The sequence below is a fragment of the Leuresthes tenuis genome, unplaced genomic scaffold, assembly GCF_036924035.1.
Source record: "Leuresthes tenuis unplaced genomic scaffold, fLeuTen1.0.hap1 SCAF_3, whole genome shotgun sequence".
Taxonomy (NCBI): domain Eukaryota; kingdom Metazoa; phylum Chordata; class Actinopteri; order Atheriniformes; family Atherinopsidae; genus Leuresthes; species Leuresthes tenuis.
Window position 1 is genome coordinate 25,406,503 of NW_027325357.1, and position 21,573 is coordinate 25,428,075.

Sequence of the window (21,573 nt, forward strand, 5' to 3'; positions counted from 1 at the left end):
GTGAAGTGGAAAACCCCGGGCAGTAACTCAAAAACATTCATGAACAGATTAAAGCACTAGAAGTTGTCTTCCCACTCGTCCACTTCATACTGCGGACTTCACTGCACTGTTACGACTAGAATGTGTCTTAATAGGCCTGCGCTGCATTTGAGTTTTTCTGACAGTGATATTTCCCTATTTATTCTTGCAGATTTTCAATACACGTACTAATATAAAGAACAACTTTTCTCACCCATAAACAGAGGAAATAAACTTTGGCCTGAAGTGGACACACCGGTGAACAAGTGCAAAAGAAAATATGTGAGGATGCAGTGGTTTTTAAAAACATTTACTCAAGAATGAAAAGAAAAAGAAAACCACTTAGTTTAATGCAACATATTCAGGCAAAACCTTTAAAGCTACTTTAACATCATGGATGATAACTTGATCTGCAGATGCTCGTGTTTAATTTTTCAGCTTGTGTTAACCGAGAGAGAAAGTGACATGCTATCCTCCTTGGGACAGTTTTTATTTGGACAAAACCAGCATGATGAAGGTGTCTTTGGACTAATTGTTATGAAATCTCTCTCAGTTTTTAGAGTTTTCACAACCAGTTCAATCCGTTTGATTTACGGAGAAAAAAAATATGCAAATGAATCCTTAATAATAAGAAAACAAAAACAGTTATTGGTCACAGCTGGATTCAAAATATCCTAAAGTTCGATAGTAAAAGTCCTGCTTTTACATGGCTGCTTTAGAAACAATAATCTAATTGTACAAAGCACATTTCCAAGGATGGAAACATATAATGGAGGCGTGCAGCCTGTAAGGCCTCAGGCAGCTCTGCACAATAAACCATCGTGTCAACGTGATCAGTTCAGCTCCATGGGCCAAGGGTGCCTCAGAAAACCATTTTCACTCAACAGTCTGCATCCAGAAATGCAGTCTGACAAAGTATTACACGGGGAGAAGTCTTCTATCAGCTCAGTGCGGAAACACAGACAGGAGCTCATCTCAGAGGTAAAGAAAGACAAGTGGACACATGTTCGGTGGTCCCATAGGTCAGTGTTTCAGCTGCTTTTTGGAAAAACACTGTCCTCTGGTTCTATGTGCTGAGGAGCAACATCTAGATCTGTCTCTTATAAAAAATGTGCGGTGCATCACGAGGAGGAGGGTCCGATGACAACTATGGACTGTACAGCCAGAATGGACAGTGATTCCTCTTGCAAATCAGGAACAAGTGTCTTCATTTCCAACCTTTTTAAAGGTGTAATTCAAAGGAAGGGTGCTGAAACGGAGCGGAACACATGCCTCTTTACAATTGTCTTTTGAGTGTATTGCTGGCATCAAACTTCAGGTTTCTTTCATTTTCTAAAAGCAACAGAAGCCGGTCACTGAAGTCTCTGGAAGTCTTTTCTTCGCACTTGTGTCTGTTAGATAAAAATTTAAATTAATAAACAATGTACAGATCAAGGTGTTTTGTTGCGTCTGTTACAGTCTACATTCACTGAACATGCTTTCATTTCATTTCTACCGAACACTTTTACAGTTGGGCGTCACTACTTTTACTCATCTAAAGGAGTCCGTCCTCTACCTCCGGTAGTTTTCTTCTTTTCATCGCACTGTGTGTGCAACATTTGTTTGGAACAGCAGGAGCAGCTTCTACAAACACTTTAACCAGGAAAATGCAGCATGTATTATGAACTTATTTCCAACTGACACTGTTTGGCCAACAGAGGGCGCTGTTGTCTTCTCGTGCCATCACCCCCTTCCAACTCTTTGCGCATGCGGGCTTGTTTTTACGCTTCACGTGACTGCAGCTCGTCTCATGCTCGCAAGAGGGCGCTACATACAAACTGGAGCTAAACTCGTTCTCTTTGAAGACTTTGGGATTAAAATTATAATGATAATTAAAACTGAAGCGAGAGGAAAACCTATTGCGGAGCCGTAATTGGATTTAACAGTGACGGAATATTGAGTGAGGAGTCATCATGGAGACCACTTACATGCTCTTCGTTGTCTATACAACTCCGGGGACTTATGTATGTGCCATGTAAATAATTAGCCTATATCTCATTAAAATCTGAAATAACAAGGATGAATAAGCAATCAGAAATGATTTGTTTGTGTTGAATTATTCTATCAAACTAATTCGACGCTAAATGTTAAAACCGTGAACGTTTTTCTTCTTGTTTTGTTTTTAGGTGTGTATGTATAGATTTATTGACAGCAAATTTATGAGTGTACTGTGGGAATCTCTACCCGAGAGCAACTCTCTGTCTCACTCTCTGTTGGCGTGGTTCCCGGCCCATCTGCGGCCTGGCCCGTGGATTACTGTTTGTTAATGTTTCAATCAGCTGTGTGTTGAGGAATGTGGAGCTATTTAACCTGAACTTCCCCAGGTGTGCCGAGGCGCCGCTCAGTCTGGGCCCCGCCGCCCTCCCCTCCCCTGCCCTTGGCACAAAGCTATCACACAAACACAATCACACACTGGCCACGCCGGGGCTGCAGCTGTGCGCATCGCACCGCAGGGAAATGGGAAAAACATTGCACCAGGGAGACAGAATAAATCTTATAACGAATCGCCTCGCCAAAGCCATTTTAACCCCTGCGGTGCTGAGAGAGACGGGGGGGAAATATACATATAAAACACGCTGATTTACACTATAACATATTGAAACACCAGGTTTTAAATGAATGTTTTATGAGGTGAAACAAACCTCTTTTTTTTTGGCTGCGATATCTACATATAAGAGTTATTTTAACACACATGGAACGTTAAATAAGTGTCCGGCCAGTAGTGATTTTAAAGTTTATCTCAAACTCAGCCTGTTTTTAATCAAGATCTTGCCGGTTTAGAGACTTCCTCTTGTAACGTGATACGTTAATGACCCACAAAAGAAGCAAATGACCAATTTAACTGGCTATGAGCCATTATGTTTACCACCAGCTGTGGTTTGATGTTACCCGAATAACTTAACAGTTTCTAGTAGGTGACAAAGCCTTTTAGTGACAACCTGTTTACACCAGGAACGCTGTTCAGACGAATATAAAGAGACATGCTCTTAAATTAAATGATAATAGGGCTGTAACAGCAGCCGACGTGTTGGTCGTCACGTGTATGCTTCTTGGGAGATAAACTCAAAGGCTACTGCAACCCCTTAGATTATGAGTCCATAAAACTACTTTGCGTCACCAGCTATAGCTCTTCCACAAACAGAGACAACACAGCAGAATCCTTGTTCAAAAAATAATTGTCTTGTTTTAATAAAAACACAGATAAGGTACATTGTAAGAAAACAATATCTTCACATACTATGTCATTGTAATATACAATACAGATTTTGTCGCTCAGGAATCTGAGAAATTATTTTTTTTTTCCTTTTACAAAATGTTGAATTCTCTATATGATTTACACATGATACAAAGCGCGTGACAGAAACATAGGTTTGCTTTAGAAACTCTACATGCAACAAGCGACGCCTGTTGCTCTGAACTCGTCTTGGTCCCCCTGACTAACCCAGTCAATAAACTGGACACCACATGTCTTCCTCTCGTCTCGGGGCCCTCGGATAAATCGAGAGCCGTGAGTGACGGAGACCATCGCTGCCGGAGGATGTCCACACAACGGCATGGTTTGACTTTTTTTTCTAGCAATGGGAGTTTGAAACGTCCCTACACAGTTCACAGGCTCTAGAGGTTGATGTGGCCCAGAGGTCACATAGAGTCGCCCTGTTCGTTCTTTGCGGGTGCACGCTGTGGGATGATGGGGCGATGCTCCACGAGCTCTTAGCGGCACATAATCCTGTCGTCTGAGCAGCCATTCTGCTGGGACAAAAAAGAGAGAAGAATCTGGTCAGTACACGCTGGTTGTGGTGATACACAGTGTCTCAGAAATGCCTCAAAACGACCTTTTACGCACGAATTTTGCCATTTTACGCACGTGTGTCTACATCCAACAATAGACTGTACAGATTTGGTGTCAGAAATACTCTGCTACATGGTAACCACGGTAAGATATTTACCTCCACTGCGATGCTGGCGAGCTCTGCGTTCAGTGTGGTCAGCGGCGTGCGGGGGACGCTGCTGGCGGAGTGCTGACGGCTCTTCTCCGGCTCATCCAGCTCGACCTGCAGGTCCCAAATGTAGTCGATGACGTGCTGCAAAATCTCCACTTTGCTGGCCTTCTTGTTCGTGGGCAGTGTGGGCACCAGCTCTTTGAGCTTGCTGTAGCAGCTGTTCATGTCCTGGAGGAAGACGTTCATCTGCTCGTCCAGCAGCGGGATCTTGCACTTGGAGATGGTCAGGCTCTGATCGGACAGCCCGATCTCACCGCCGACCTTGCTCTTCAGGGCGCAGGTAGATCCGACAACCTTCATCTTGTGCGATCAGACGTGTAGCTTCCACAAATAGTAAGAGGGGAGGGGGGGAAAGTCTTCAGAAATTGCGCTTCTTTTGGAGGTGTCGGTAAGTCAATGTTGACAGTTCGCAACATCCACATGGGGAGACAGCCTCGGTTTTATAGCGGAGGACCAGCAAGGGGACGTGTCCGAATAGTCCCGTTTGAAGGAAGTCGACCAATGAGACGGCTGTGTTTGTATGGTAGGGGCGGTCTCGCGGCGGCCTCCCAGCCAATGACCGCGCACGGCTGCTTATCGGAATTTACAATCTGTTTGAGGAATGGCGTTACAAATGGAAACAAATGTGTGTCTTTTATGGCTAATATGTGGGAATCCAGCTGTCCATGGCTTGGGGACTCTGCAGGTGTAGATTGCCTGGGGACAGTCAATGGGTGGTGGATGCTTGGGTATGTGCTGTGAGAATGTGTGTGGGGTGGGAACGGGGTGAATGGGATGAATGACTAATGACAATTAGGCTACCACAGTGCCCTAGATTTGCCTTTCACAATTGTTGGTGGCAGTGCAGATGTGGCAGACAATGGTACAGTAAACTCAGGGATTTAATCACACAGAGTGGCCCCGCAGACTAAGAGGAATCTTCACTTTTTCTAACTTTAATTAACTCAAGATTATGGTTAAGTTTGAGCTGTGTGCGTTTAGCGGCTCATTGATTTATCCGTGCATTAATTTAAAGAACATTGTGATCTGATGTCATGTTTGTGACAGATTTGGAAAGCACGCTGCGCGGTCATCCCCACACCACCACCGCACCCTGGACAAAATCCGTAGTCTTTTAACTCAATGCTCTCTTTATGCTCACAAACTACACTTTTTCTGGAGAAACAGAGTCTCTATTTTTCTGGACTGAAGGAGAGCCAGTGTGAGCAGCAGCTTCACGGATTCCTTCACATGTTTCTGCAGTGTGTGCTCAGCCTTGTGTGCACACTCAGATCGCATCGCTCTGTTCCGAATCTTCCCCCCAGATTGTCCAAACAAGCCCGAGCAGACTGGCAGGCGCCAGCGCGGTGACGTCACCCATTCATCCGAGCCTTGACGCCTGTCAGCCTGGCGCCGCTCGGGCGGTCTCCATGGAGATGTCAAACAAGAGAGCTCGAGCTCCTCACTCCTCCATTCACCTGCGCGGAACCCTGAGAACAAACCAGCTCTGGAGCTTTTGTCGTTCATTTATCACCTTAAAGCAGCGGGATGAGATTACCGCCCTGCGCACCTGCACAGAGAAGGCTGTCAGCCGGTTTACAGCGGCCCAGCAAAGGAGGGAGGCTCCTCCTCTACGCTGCTGCCGCATTTGAAGGCAAAATAACTATTGCATTCCTTCAAACATCCAACTCTCACTGTGGTTACAAGGAATGTTTGAAAGTAAAAACTCCACTCCATGTATGTCTTGCAGGGATTTAGATTGCTTTCACCTTAAACTGCCAAAAATGCAAAAAAAACAAACAAAAAAACCCCCCAACAAGTAAAGGTATTTACAATGATGCATTTTAGGATACAGGAATTTTATTAAAAAAATCAATTCTGACTTTAGAACCCCCCCCCCCCCAAAAAAAAAAAAAACAACAACAAAACATTACGAACAATCACTTAGAAGCTAATAGTAGTGATTTTTTTATTTTTAAGAAAGAAAACAAAACAATTATTTAAAACAAAAAAAATAACTGGCATCAACAACAAAGACTTTAGGTGATTAGTCGATCACAATGCAGTTTGTTTGAAGAATAACAGACCAAAGTGATGTTTTCCCTTATTTTTATACTATATTAAATCTTATAATGCAGCTCACACTGGTTCTATTACATGAAAAAAGACTTTCAGTGTGAAATAAAACTAGCTTAAGCTGCATAAATAATGAAAGAGCTGTACCCCCAAATTTACTTAAATAAAGACTAATAGTTCAATATGCTGTATATAGCCTAATATGACTCCTTTCACTGATCATGTTTGGAACATGCTATTTCTGACTGTTTCTGCTAATTTAAGATTTTTGACAGGTGAAGTGCAGTTTTACAATAACTTTGAATCTATTTGTAATGTCCTACAGCAGTTATAAGCAGTGTGTTCCCTTCATGTTTCAATATAAGTGCTACATAAAGTGTCCCTACTCATATCTGCACAGATGTTGCAGCATACCACAACTAATGTCAGTAACAAAGTTAACTACCACCGGCTGTTTCTTCTTGCTGTCGCAGTAGCCCATAAAAACTTTTCCAAAAACTTTCTTTCTCCCTCTCTCTCTGCCCTCTGTCCTAGGTCGCAGCTGATGGGGCGGAGGGAAGGCCGGGTGGGCAGAACAATGGGAGTGCGGTGCAGGGATTGTGGGAGAGAATCTAGGCTGGAGCCACAGTGTCTGGAGCACCCCTCCACTCCCCTCATCCAGCTTTTGTTCAGCTGCAAAAGCTATCAGCACTTCCTACTGACACCAACAATAACTCCACACAGCTGGGCCCTTTTTAGCCTGTTTACAGCACATCAAGGCAAGGGGAGAGAGAAGACCGAGGGAAGAGGCAGAGGAGGGGAAAGAAAAGTGAAACATATTAGCTCCTGATTTTAACTGACAGAGCGACAGTGCCCTCTCTGAGCTCCCTCGACGCAGGCACTGAATTCATTTCCCAGTAGATCCCTCACATGTGAGCTGATTATCGCTTGGTGTTTTGCTCCCGTGACGGGCTACTGTTTGTTTCAGAGCTCTTGCAACATCACACATCCATCAAACAGCAGAAAGGCAACACTTGTATTTCTTTGGAATACAATGTGTATCTTGGCTATATTTGTACCAGCACCCCAAACAGTTTCCAAGTAGTTTCTTTCAGGAGGGAAACGAATTCACTGATACGCCCTCTTTATCACTATGGCAAATAGATCTACAAAAGCACAGTACAGGAAGGCACATGGGGAGACGTTGGTGCAGGAATTCATTCAGAGGAAAAGGGACATTCCAGCAATGCTTTGACACTTTTGCTGCTGTTATTATTGCTGAGGGAACAATGAGTAGGGCTCATACTACTTCCTGAAACATGAAAAGTGACCAAAGCATAATAACAGCGGATGAGAAAAAATGGTTTCTTAGATGGAGGATTTTACATCGGAGATAAAAAGAAAAAAGGAGGAATTTGATTATGAGAGGAGAGCGTTACATGGAAGTTTTCAACAATTTTTACTAACGCACACAGGCCATCTCCCCGCAGCTGTGGGATTAGTTTCCAGTTCCCAGTCAGGCTCTTCCTGTTTGCTTGATAATGATCACACCTGTGTGCAGGTGTGTGGAGAGGCTCATATGGGACTGGGAGGGGTGAGCCTGGTGTCAGATACAAAAACTTTTAGCGCAACACAATGTCATATCTGCGTGATGACTGACTGGTGACACTTGAGAATTGTCAGCAGCAGGACACAAGTGCACAATGTGTGTGAATGCAGGAGTTTGCAATGCTCCCGTGGGGGTGTGTTAGGCATGTTTATTCTTGGATTCCTGGGCATGGCCTGGCACCTCCCTGGGCAGCCCCAGCTCTGTAATGACTGAGGGCCGGTGTGGTTAGGACTCACTTCCTGTGGGAGTCCTGGTTCAGGGATGTGTCATGAGCAGCACAGACCGACTGGAGCCTGGGCGCCTGTTGGTTGTTTTGTTTTTTGCAGACTGGGTGGGTAGATAGATGCCCTTCCCTGAGAGCCAGGGGCAGGTTACACGGACATTATCTCCATCTGATAGTTGTTGCACACCGGAACCTCAGAGATCCTTGAAGCCCCACAGGTGTCCTCTGCTCTGCGTCCTTGGCCTGAGAGGAGTTCCAGAGACAGCTTGCTCTCTCTCTATCTCTTTCTCTCACTTGTGTTTATGTGTGTGTGTGCATTCACCGGACCCAAACCTCACCCCTCCTTTACACCCCTGTGGCCATCTCCCTCCGCCTGGTTCCCACACACACTATCAAAGCCCTTTAATGGCTTCTAATTAGCTCCCCATCTGCTGGTGACAGCGCACTGGTGGCATGCTAAAGCACCCATTGAGAGCATGGGCATTGTGCTCTGGAATACTTTCCACTCCAGTGGCAATTGCCTGGAGAGAGCTTTAGTCGGGAGTGAGTGTGCATGTGAGTTAGGTGGAGATGGGGTGCGGTGGGGGGGTGGTCAGGGAGGACTGGTAGTTTTCTCTCTACGGTCAGCGGCTTGGGGGAGGACAACAGTGGAGGGATACACAATGGGAGACAGTGTTACGGCTTGCTGCAAATCTAATAACGACAGAGTCCTGTTTCCGTTCAGTGGACATCACCCCCAGCACCACCAGCAACTATTTAACAATCCCACCTCACCCCTCCCTCTAGTTGTTTAAACATAGCAACAGTTTGCCACTGACATCACACAGCGGTCCGTTGACTCCATGCTGAGGCTGCGGTGAAACTCGCAACACAACCTGACGAGGTGCTCAACTGTCCCGTGGAAACCTGATGCTGCACTTCCCCATCTGGACCAAACAATAGATGCACCCCTAGAGAAACTGTAAATTAAGCCTAATGAGGCCCCTTCGTTAGCAGAACGTGTCTATGAGTGAATGCTGTCTATTTGTCAGATCCTATAAGGCTCTCTCTCCTTTGCAGGACTTCCAGCAGGGCCCAGTTCCACTGCTAGCAGAAGGGGAGACCAGCTGTTCCCAGCTGGTAGCCAGAAGATGCCTATGGGGGACAGGGCTGATTGCTGCTGGCCAGCTGCCCCCTGCTAGGAGGAAGATGGAGAACAGATAAATAAATGCTTCTGTCGTCACTCTTGTTCTAATTAGCACTTCTCTCTTCTTTTTCTTTTTTTTTTTAATGTGTTACACTGAAGTGGGGTATTATGGATAAATATGTATGTATGCATTTATTTTAAAACATGTAGCAGACTCATTAAGAGTGGGTAATTACTCAGTGCAAGTCATTGCCTTGACACAAAAAAGGTGAAACATCACCAACAGGTGTTCCTAAGATCTTCCTGTGTTATTTTATAGTTCCTTAGTGGTCATGTGAGAGTAAACTCTCTACCAAGCTGAAGATGGGAACTCATTCTGTTGTTCTCAAAACTCCATGGCAACCAAATGCACCACTTTGAAATGATAAGTAAGACCCTGTCTTAAGTCACATATTTGTGTGTGTGTGTGTGTGTCTGTGTGTTGTGAGACAAATGGCTTGTCACCTGACCTGACCCCCCCCCCACACTACACACACACACACAAACCCGCACATCCCCACAGCTGCACAGAGGCGTCCAGTCAGCACGGCCAGGGGACATGGGAGCCAAAGCCCAAAGATGGAGCGTGGACAGTGGCAGCTGGGGAGCTGACAAAGCCCCATTCAGAGGGCCCAGGCCTGGGGACAATGGCTGGGCCAGGCTGAGCCCTCTCCTCCACTCTTCCACCAAAAGATTAATACTTCAGATGGGCTTCCCGGTGGCAGGCAGGGCTAAAAGGAGAGCCCTCCTGTTTGTCACTGGGCATTGTGCGAGTCGCCTGAGAACCAACCTCTTGGATGGGCTTGACAAATGAGAGCCGCCATTGACAGTGAACAGATTGGGCCTGCCACTTTTGTTTTGATTGTGGAGCTGGTATAATCAAGTTATTTGGGCCTCGGGGAGTTTTTGTTTCTTTCTCCAGATGCTCTTGACACTTAAGTCCCACCTTAACAGTCTCTGCTGGCTCAGCTGTGATCTGAGCCTGCTCAAGTTTCCCCTCTTGTTTGTTGTTTCTGTTTGTTAGAGTTGTATAGAGGGTGCAACAGCAAGAGGAAGTTAATTTCCAAGGTGTGGTAATCTTTTCATGTGTCCCAGAGAAGGCAGTGCAGGTGCAACAGGTGTAGGTGTGTGTGCTCTTGTCACGGCGGAGCCACAGTGCAGAGTTATTGTAATGTTTTTCTATGCAGATTTCCCCAGGTACACCTGACCTGAATAATGTGTCGAAAGAAGCAGCCCAACCAGGGCACTAAAGTAACCAGAAACCCTTTTAGGTAGATCTGTGGAGGTTGAATTCTCGCAGCTTAGCTGTCTCCCCCCCCCCAATGAAACCTTTCTCTGGAACCCTGTGAGTGCAGCACAGGTGTTTAGCCCCCAGCAAGGCAGAATTTCAGGTTAAACTGTAGGAACGCTGCCCCGCCTTCAGACTGGGAACTGGAAGTGGCCGCAGAGCACACGGCGTCACACCTGCACACCTGTGCTCCTGCTGTGTGGGTGTGTGGGTGTGTGTTTTGTTAGCGTGATCACATCACAGGATTACACAACAGGAAATATCCTACCACAGAACCTCATCAGAGAAGAAAGCACGCATTCAGTCAGCATTTTAGATGCAAATGGAATATTTTTCATCCCCATAGCCAAATGAAACTGATCTAAAATGATTAATTTTCCCTCAGTAATGACAGAGCTATTGTTTTCATGTCTTCAGACCTGAAGCAATCCGTCCTGTTATCCTCTTGTTATTTGCTGAACATCAACCAGCCATTCTCACGGTAAAGGAATGTGTCCTTCTCATAAACATACATCGACCCCCCGCAAGTTTCCTCAGCTTCAGTCCCTTCCCCTGTTCCCACTCATTCCTCCTCTCACCCCCCGGCGCCCCCTCTTCTACCCCAGTGTGCATTAGTCTCTCATCCACGCCTCCCACCCCTGGCAACGCCAGGTCCGCGTACAACTGCCAGTCTCCCCGTCCCCTTGGCTGCCCAGTGAAGATCCTCCTCTGGTTCCCACGTAGAGCTGACAAACACACAGCTTTTTAAGACAAGCACCCTGCTTTTTACCCAGGGCTCTCTTCCAGGAATCCGCTTGTGTGAAACTTTGACGCGGCAGAAGGTGCCCTACTTTTAAACTTCATTCTTCTCCCTGGGATTGTTTCGGAGAGTTTTCAACAAAGGGGGAAAGAGCCTAAGTGTGGGTCAGCAGGGGTGTGTGCATATGTGCATCCAGGTTGTACTCATGTGCATGTGTTTGCGTGCATGCTTGTGTATATGTGTGTGCGCACGTGAGGGGAGGGCTTTTGGATTATAAAGAGGAAGTGAATGGGAAGTACACACTCAGTGACAAAATAAGAGGGAGACATTCCTTTGCTGCCCCTCCCCTCCTCCTCCGTGTTCCCTCTTTCTCCTGTCTCCCTCCGCTGTGGCAGGGCCCTGGGAAAATCAAACAGGTGGTTTGTGCCTGGCAGGAAAGCTGGCTGGGCCTGGGGTGGGCAGGCCTACAGGCTGCTGGGGGCTATCAAAAGCTCTTAGCCCCAGCTTTAGGCCAGCACTATGAATGGCCCCGGGCTTCATTATCATGTGAATTCTGGGAACTGCCCTGGGCCCCCAGTAACACCAGTGAGCTGCCCATATGGTGTTCGCTTGGCAACTAGGGAGATCCAACAACCCCCCACCCACCCTCACTCTCCCTTCTAGTCCTACTCCTCAATTCCAGCACTTCTAATATCAAGGGAGGACAAGGAGATGGGGGAGGCAGAGCCCTCAGCCTCACCCCTGTCTTGGCAGAGGGGGGGTTGAAGAGGAACTGGACCACACAGAGCAGCACTGGTCAGTCAGTGAGCGACACTGCTGCCCTAGGGGGCACTACGCTATAGCACACCCAGCACTGGGTCGATTTAACTGTGAATTACCATTAAAGACACATTGTTAAGCTGTCAATTTAGCATCAGAAGTCCGAGCCTTGGCAGATAGAGATGTCAGCAGCCTCTCCACTGAGGATGCTCCTAATCAGCTACACACATTCTATCATACTGTTTCTCATTGAACTTTAAATTATTGCAAAAAATGAGTATAATTCAGCCATTTATTGTGAAATAAAATGAATTGTTGTCTCCAAAGTTAATAGAAGGTTTGGTGTAGTTGATCACTCACTACTAGGCTACTTTTCAAGTTGGCCACAGTAGCTCTTTCAGTTGCTTTCTACCTAATTCCTAATAGTTTGTGCTCTAGATTGTATATTTTTGAGTTCACCTTTTTTACTACATCTATGAGAATTAAGAGGGTAAGTGGCAGCAATGCGCTGCTAATCAAATGTTCAAGTTCATCACAGTACAATTAGAAAAAGGACTGAACAAGGAAGGCTTGTTTGGAAGGGTTTTTGTTAGAAAGCTTTTTCTCTAAATAGAACATGGCAGCACGGCTTAGGTTTGCAAAGTTTAATCTGGACAAGCCAAAAGACTTCTCGAACAAAGTCCTTTGGACAGAAGACACTGAACTGGAGATGTTTTGTCATAATGCACAGCACCAGATTTGGAAAGAAAATGCAGCATGTCAGCACAAATACCTCATACCAACTGTCAAACGCGATGGCGGTCAGGTGATGATTTGGGCTTATTTGACAGCCACAGCTTGATTATTTTCCCCCATTTTTTAATCATGCCCTGACAGTTAAAATATTAAGACTGACAGAGAGTGTACTAAAGTTCCAAACTGAATATTACATGCCTTTCAGTGCTTTTGTGGGTTCTTTTTCATTTCAAAATCACACATCTGCTGTGAAGCTCTTTGAAGCAACCTGATGATTTGTGATATTGCGTTATATAAATTAGATTGATTTGACTTTTTCAAAAGACATATTTTTATCATTAACTCCTGCCTGATAATAAAACAATCGCTCAACTGCCATTTGCTTTTCCACAGCGGTTTGTACTGGCAAGTTAAAGTTGGTGGTGCTCCATTTTTGACACTAGAAAGGTCAACAATGTCAGGACGGTGTGCTATTTGTCACAACTTATGCAGATATATTTTGTCCCTGTGAGCAAATCCACAGATGATATGATTTTAAATGTCTGTGTAACCAGATCTTTGTTGAGCCGTAGCAACTACCCTCAACTACCAATTCAACCGAACTGACCATCAAAATAAAATGTCATTCCGTTTCCATCCTCTGTATAATATATCTGCAGTAAGATGGTGTACGTGTTCTGCCTCCCATAAACACTCCAGATAGCAGCGACATAAATGAGATCCATCTGAGGTAAATAACCTTGTGAGTCATTTGATTTTCCTGGCTGAGGATGAGGACACTTCGACAAAGGAGATGTCACTTAACAACGGAGCTGGAATGCAGCTCCGGCTGCAGCAGTTGGCCACCTGCACCATAGTGCAGCAGGACTACGAGGCGGAAGTGTGTGAGCAACGCCAGTTATATGTGCCACATGATCTCATGCTGATGAGGACACTTTGGATGGCTCCGGCATTGTTCATTGTGATCACTGAGGTGTATTTCTGTGGGTTTATTTGTAAGATTAGACAGAGAGCTCTTGTGTTGCACATGTGGACAATGTGGTCAGCTTACTTGACAACTTGCACCTGTGAAAAAGAAGGCGAGGTATGGAAAACAGAGGAGGGCAAAACAGGGAGGAGGGAAATGTATGTGTGTGTGTGTGAGAGAGAGAGAGAGAGAGAGAGAACTGAAAGTGTGATCTGACTTCTGAGGAACTCTAAGAGTGATTCATGCTGTTACACATGGAGCGATTCACTCCCTCTGCAGCTGTGCTGGCCACATGCTCAATATGATTTCACAACATCTTCCCTGTCCTTGGAAATTCTTTTTTTTCATGCAGACCTCTCACCCCCTTCCCTCCTGTCAGTGTGCTGGCGCTGTTCTCCTGACAGAGAGGCAGGTGCACAACTTAGTCATTCTTCTCTTCCCCGAATGGCTCAGTATTTCACAGACGATTCAGCTAGAGAGTCTTGACCAAAAAACCCTGTCAGAATCATGTGTTTATCACACAGTAGGCTTGAGAGTGCAGTGGGTGATGGTGTTGTTGTTATCACTCAGCTTACCACCGCTCCCTTGCGTGTCAACAGCCAGCTGGGAGCAGAACAGAGATCTGTCAGCCAGCGAAACCTGGGTGACTCAGCATTTCTGCGAATTGGTTCCTGCTTTGCCCATAGTGATTTTGTTTTCATCTTTACAGCATAATCCTTTCTCTTTGGTGGATTCGATCCTCTCCACATCCAGTTGTGACCCAGGGGAAGTGTCTATGGGATCCCACCCAGAATGATGTGTATGTTGCAGTCATGATTCACTCCACAGCTGCCCCCCTGACCGGCTGTGGCCCTGCTGCAGAAATACAGGCAAAGTTCAGACTGCTGTTTACAACCAACCACGGTTTAGAGCAGTGGGGAAAGTAAAGCCGCTTTCTCACTCAGAGGCCGTAGTGATACCATGTTCAATTATCCAGGTAACATGATTGTTCCGCACAGATTAGACTGCTCTCACATGAGACTTGGCCTCTGCAATGCTTGATTTGTCAAAGCTTTGATGTCATTGGATGGTAGTCCACTTCAGGGCAGGGTTAAATAGCTTTGCTGCTGAGACTTCATCTAAACTAGATCTCATAGCATTATTTATGTAAGAGGCTAATAAAATGACATGTTTTATCCATGGTACCCTAATCTTGGCTATATATATATATATACATACATATATTAATTAAGCGGATTGCAGAAAATGTTTTGTATATTTGACTCCTTTATTGATTTCATCAATATTTTTATGGCAAAAATCCAGTCTCCTTTCCCATTTAATTGGAAATATCACACCAACACGCCTGAAGTTTGAGGCAGGTCCAAACACCAGGTAAGGAAAGTTCCAGTAACTACATTTAGAACACTTTGGAGTCAACCCCAGTTTAAATTCTGAGAGGAAATCTGGAGTTATGGACAGCTCAGTCTCAAAAGAAAACATAATATGGAAGGTATCTTTGTCCATATCTTCAAAATGTAAGTGTCACAATTCCTGATATAAAATCATGAAATGCAACATATATGTTGTTTTTATGTTTATGGAAGCTTTCACCCATGAATATTAGAGAAGTGTAAGTTAGGTCTTACAAATTATTCAAACCCCCAACTGTGTTTTAACCACTAACCTACAGCAAAGTAGAAAACAGAGAGGACCGTGGATGGATCTCAGTCTTGTAGTCTCTTGGATAGGAATTAGTCGACTAAGAGCCATTTTATATCCTCATAGCTGTATCTGTCTGCATCGCACTCACCTGCAGACATTTTTCAACATATACGGACAGATGGGCAAATTCTCCAAAAAACTAAAAATGTATTGGCTCCAGAGATGACGCTACACTTTTATCAAATGCTTGATTGGCTGAAAATTAGCTTGACCCAGTTACAGATGTGTGGGGCCGACAACAACCGATTTCATAGCAAAGTGGATGAGGCCCAAAAAAAGTACAAGTGACAAACAACTCTGCGCAGAGATTTTTAAGAGATCTTATTTTACACTTAAGTGCACTTCCATAAAGATCTTCGTCCACTTGTCTATGCCTTCTCCGTAGCAGACCTAATGTAAATATGTAACAACAGGACTAACACAACTAAGAGTCAACATCTTAGATTGTTCCAATTATTAATGACACTGGCCCCATGTGGCAGCAAAATGCAATAACATGTAGACATGTGTTTGTGAGGCACCAACAGAGAGTGTACGAAAATCTATGATCCCTCAACACTCCTCCAATCGTGTGAAATGTCTGTACATTCTCATGTTGCAACACATCACAGAGGAACGTTATTGCATAGCAAGAAAGTTGAGAGACACTGAACATATGCATTATCACAAGTGTAATGGTGATGTAGTTCCATGAGAAAAGGTGAGCTACGCCTCTGTACTGAGAAAGGGAAAAGTAGGGAAAGCATTTTTCATTTTTCAAAGCTAAGATTTTCTCTTCCAGTTTTCTACCCCAGTACCTTTTTAGGTAATAATCTCTCCGGGAGGATACTTTCTCAGCATGCTTTTAAAAGCACTGATGGAGAGGACAATATGCCAGAAATATTAATTATTAATTATTTAATATTGTTCTATTTTCTGTTATGTTCTATCTAAAATTAAAAAAAAATAATTCTAACACGATTAGTATATCAAGTATCTGTATTACTTGAGCAATGACATCAATGTTTTCATTTAAAAAAACAGATAACACCAATCAAAATCCAAAGTTTGAATGCTGAACTTCCAGTTATTTTGTGCTACAGCCCTCTAAACCCCGACTTTGTTAACTACTAGTTTATTGAGACAGTTGGCTGATTTTGCTGTCTAAAGCAGGTAAAGCAGAGTAATAAGAGAATATCATGTCTGTGAGGTTGATGTTTGGTCAAATCAAAGAGGTGTCTTTGAAAACCCAATCTATCACATGGAACTTGATACATCTTGGAAATTCAAACAGCAACACATTTTGATATTAGTCACACTTTAGATCCCCTTTGTTCCAGATAAAATAGCCAAGCTAGCCATTTGGGTGGAGCAGAGAAGGAACTGTGACTACTTTCTGCAAAATTATAAATAGTAAATATGATAGAGACGCAACAAATGAGGGGGAAATATAATAATCATGGGGAAATATAATAACGGGTTCACCGGTTTGTCAGACAAAACAGACCTTAACTGAGAGTGGAAAGAAAGTGAACGTGCAACAAGTGATTTATCAAATCCTTGCTGTGCCCAGGAAGTTGCTTGTGAGGACATGACAACAGCAGGTATCTAATACTTCCTTGGTCATGACAAGTGCTGACACCTGACAACAGTTTTCTGCTCAGATCTGTACTTTTCCACATTTAAGTTGACATTTTGGCAGTTTCTGTCAAAACCCAGTTTACATTTATTAAATGTGTGCATTGCTTTGCTTTGTCATTAGTCTTCGGCATGTGTAGCACTGAATTTTTGAGACCAAGTCCAACCCTTGACAGTGAAATATCTTTGATAGTTGCAGGATACGACAATTGCCCCTTAAACTCTAGAAAACCTAAAATTTACAGATTATCCTGCAGTTACCTCTTAATAAATTAGTTTCACAATACCTTTCTTACCTTTAATAATCTGTAATGAATATAGTTTCTTTATATTGATTTATTTATCTATGTAAAGCACTATATCCTTAATCCCCCTCTCCACCCACCCGTACACACATGCACATTTCTTATCCCTCTTGGCGCCAAAAGAGTCAGCAGGAGAAAGTGAAAGAAAGGAGAATGGGCCTTCGATAGGCAAGGAATGAGAGTTGAGTTGAGGAACAAGTGAGTGAGCTGGAGAATGAGAAAATGAGAAGGAGAGACAGCATTGATTCTATTCTTTGAGGCCTTAAAGACATGTTTCCCTCAGATGTTGGCTCTTCTTCAGATGCTAATGGTTCACTCTTATTCCCAAGCTGGGCCTTAGCATAACAATGCAGTGGAAGTGAAAGAGCTAAACCTCTGCTTTCTTTATGAAGCCAAAGCTGGGCTTTTCTCGTGGACTAATGCCCCTTTCCCTCTTTGTGTTCCCACTGAAAAGCCTGTGGAACGCAAAGGCAAGGTGATCACAGAGTTTACTGAAAATGAGACTGAAACAACACATGTGCCTGGACTAAAAATGCATTGGTGAAGTCACTGAAAGCCAGGAGAAATGACCAAATATAGAGCTGTGAACTGACTGGCCCTGAGCCAGAGTACTCACTCTCTTGAGTATGATGACAGCAGTCATTTTTAATTTTATCAGCTTTTGCTTTTAAAGCTGCACTAAATTATGTCTGTTGGAGGACTCCAACCTAAATGTTATGGCTTTGAGTCCCGTGCTGACTCCAAGATGACAGAGTCCCATCTGAAAAGCAGTTGGGAGTCTGAAGGGTTTTTGGAAGAACCGCATTCTGACCTTGATGAGGCCCTGGCAGATAGGATTGTAAGGCTCTGATAACCTCTGAAAACAAACAGAGCTTATGGTTTTTTACTTAATCATTTATCAGGGCAGAATGACGGCGATGATACATAAAGGACGTGCAGGAGGACACAAAGATACAGCAGGGTGCACTGGCTGCACAAAGACGAGATGACTCAAACTTATCCGTGTTTGAGCGGAGTCAAAGTGTTCCTTCGCATTAGTGTTCCGCCTTTCCTGCAAAAGCTGATTTGTGTGAATTTGAGAGTAGCTTAAATGACAAACTCTGAATTGAAACATCAAGAATTTCATGTTTATCAACTAGCATAAAAAAGGCTCCTCTGAAAATGCATGTTACAGTGGCATTCAAAAAGGTTTCACAGTTTTTAAATCAAGAGTCTGCGTGTTGAAAATGAAAGGCATCCAAAAATGTGGGAAAGAAGATAAACGTCCAAGTTTGATTTAGCTTTTTACTACTTTACTTTACTTCCCAGTAGAGTGTGCAAACATGCGCGTTTGAACTGCCTCCCAAATGCCAGGTTTTAACCCACTGACACCTCGGATGCCCTCAGTCTTTTCCCTCCATCCTTTTAGCTCCCCTTCACCCCACCTCTGCTTTCATGCAGATGAGCAGTTGGTCCAGGTGCAAAACAGAGAGGAAGTTCACACCTCCTCAGCACAGCAACACACTATTTACATGCAAAACACTGAGCTAAGGCAGAGATGTGTGAACACAGGTGTGTGTGGGAGCGAGACATGGTGGGGATGTTGTTGCTGCGAGCCACTAATCTGTTTGTCCTGACATACTCATGTGTTTGCTGTGATGCTGTTGAATGGCAGTATTGTGTAATTAGATGCTTTGTGGAAATGCATTTTGTTTTTTTCTATTGTAGAAGACTGCAGAAGAGGCAGCTGGTAATATGGCTCGCACAAACAAACGGAAAGCCTGTGTTCGCTTGTGCTGAACTGAGCTTTTTGTGCTCTTTCATTTGTGTGCGTATATATATATGTGTGTAGGTTGACAGGAAGTCAGTGGTGGCACCCAATGTCATTTGAAGCGGAGCGCCTGGCGCCACAGCATCAGGAACATCACTCCCTGGTGCCAGGCTCGTTTTTATAAGCACTCAGTAAATGACACACAGCTGGCGGCACAGAGACAGCTGTCACTGCCGTCACTACGCCCTAATCTGTCTCTCCCTTTTTCCCTCTCTTTTCCTCCTCTCTCACACTCTGGTGTTCAGCTGGGCTGCTTCCCTTCCTCCTCCTCCCTCCTCCCTCCCCTCAGGGTCCAGACTTCGTGGAGCCGAAGCTGCAAAAACGCACTTCCTGAAGCTGGCTCCCACTTCCTTTTCTTTTTGTGTGACTTCCTGTGCTGCCTCTGTGATCAAGCCGGTCAGAGCTGACTCTCTGGGAGAGACTTCCTGATGCACAGACAGCTGGGGAGATAATTCTCCCTTTCTGCTTTCGTCAGGAGTTTTTTTTCCTCTCTCTCTTCTTCTGTATCTCCAGAGGTCTTTTTCCTCCTCTGAGCTGTTTTTCCATTTACTCTGTTACGCCGCAGGTTTATCTTGATACCATGCATAACGAATCCGAGCCCCCAGAGATGGATCATCTTCTAAGACCTCAGACCTATGGAGGACAGTTTCACAGGAAAACCAGCGTAACAGATCTATCTTAGAACCAAGTGATATCACACCAAGGCCAAAAAAAAAGTGTAGTTCATACCTGCTGCTCTGGAGAAAATATCCTGCATTAAAACACCAGGCTGTCCCATCCATGAGGACTAATATTAACCTCATCCAGCACCTCACCCTCCCCTCTGGCTAAAAGTGGAGGAATGCATCTGGTGTGGGTGTGTGGGCCCGGATAGCGAGCAGAGACTGGCTCTAGACGGTACGCCAGGCCCAAGAACTGGCTTCTGTGATGGGGTAGACAGGACAAAGCACAGATAGCCTGCAAAGAGGAGGCCTCAGTGGGTGAGCAAACACATGCCTTCAAAGAGAAACAGGCAGCGATGGAGGGAAAATGAGCATAAGGAATGAGAGTGGAGGTGGTGTAGGAGAGAAAGATACTTTAGTCATCGATGCCATCTTGCAACACCTCACTTAAAAATGGTATCTTCACTTGTGTTGCAACATTATTATTCTGGGAGATCACGTGTTGCCAAAATGGAAGTAAACACATTTCCTGCCACCTCTTTCTCACCAGCATATGCTAACCTTATGCTGCTTCTTTTCTGTGTGTCCATCTGGCCACCTGGTGACAGCAGGATGGCAGGTCTGGGGTCAGACCAGAGTATGTGAGGGCAACAGGGAACAAGTTTAGCCAAGGGATAGAGGGCTGGTTTGTGGGGTTGTAGAAAACCTGACCTGAAGAGAGACTCCAGGCTGTAAGAGCCAGCATGCCACTTCAGCATCCCTTTGTGCGGAGGCCAAACTGCAAGAATCTCCTTTCAGCCGGAGGGATGTGGCTCACAGATGGGCTCCGTACGCTCACCTCTATGTTTTGTGCAGTGGACAAATGGCTTTGGTGTGCTGCTGGTGTTTGCAAGGCTGCTCTCACACATTTGAGGATCTCTCAGGGGACAACCTCACTGGGGCAATAAATAGTTAGTCTGGATTACTAGTGTTGTTTCACCTAAACACAATCTGTAGTCAAACAAGGCCAATATCCATTGAAGTGGGCAACTGCTTAAGGTTTATATAGCCTTGGTTAACATCTACACAGATAGTATCAATGTGTAAAGAATCTGAGCTATGCAAACAGAGCCGATACTTAACGCTGCTACATCTGGAGAGACAGCAGCATTTTGAGGCAACCTCTGGCAGTTTTTTTTCCTTTACTTTCTCAACTAATTAAATTCAAGAGGTGTGATCAAATCTCATTCTGAAACAGTCATATCTTCAGGAAGGAGGGAGGGCTTGATAGTTTTTAGTGCACTAGCCCTAGTCTGCCTGGACCAGCCTGGCGCGGTGAGTACTGAATGACAGGAGAACACATGCATCCTCTCCACACGTCCTTTGGTCCGAGAGCTACTGCTGGGTTCAGCAGTCCTCAGGAGCTCCACATGGCCGCAGACTGAGAACACAAACAGGAAGAGGTGACATCTGAAAAAGCAAATGCTCCGGCAGTTTGTTTGTCATCTCATTAAACCGGGTAAAGTTTTGGTGAAACCCAAGTCCTCAACATTCAAGACATTCACTTTCATGATGAAATTCCAGTTTGCTCATCATATCTTTGACACTGCCTGTACAAACTTCTGTCTATGATTAATTTGGCATGTTTTGACAGGATACAGAGTGCTACCAGCTGGGGTAATTATACTGAAAAAGAAAACAGAAAAGAACCCTTCATATAAATCACGTTTTATCTCTAAACGTGTCAACAATTACTACAACAAAATTTTGATTTTCTTTTTGCTTCGAATCATATAAACATGAGTTATGAAAAATTTGAATAACCAATTCAAACACTTCCAATGTATTAAGCAGCTTAGCCCAATTTTTTTTTCATCAAAAAGGAGATGCTTTAGAGGAGCCCAGGGATGAATGTGTAA

The 21,573-nt window shown here is 44.5% G+C and overlaps 1 protein-coding gene across 1 annotated transcript; it reads right to left on the reverse strand.

The window, feature by feature from the left end:
• Positions 1–3,215: 3,215 nt before the first annotated feature.
• Positions 3,216–4,358, reverse strand: LOC140304041 (uncharacterized). The gene is made up of 3 exons (XM_072383056.1): positions 4,160–4,358; positions 4,005–4,094; positions 3,216–3,804 (listed from the first exon to the last, which is right to left on the reverse strand). Exons 1-3 carry the CDS (start codon positions 4,356–4,358, stop codon positions 3,443–3,445), a joined length of 651 nt encoding a protein of 216 aa, XP_072239157.1. The 3' UTR covers positions 3,216–3,442.
• Between the last annotated feature and the right edge of the window lie 17,215 nt (positions 4,359–21,573).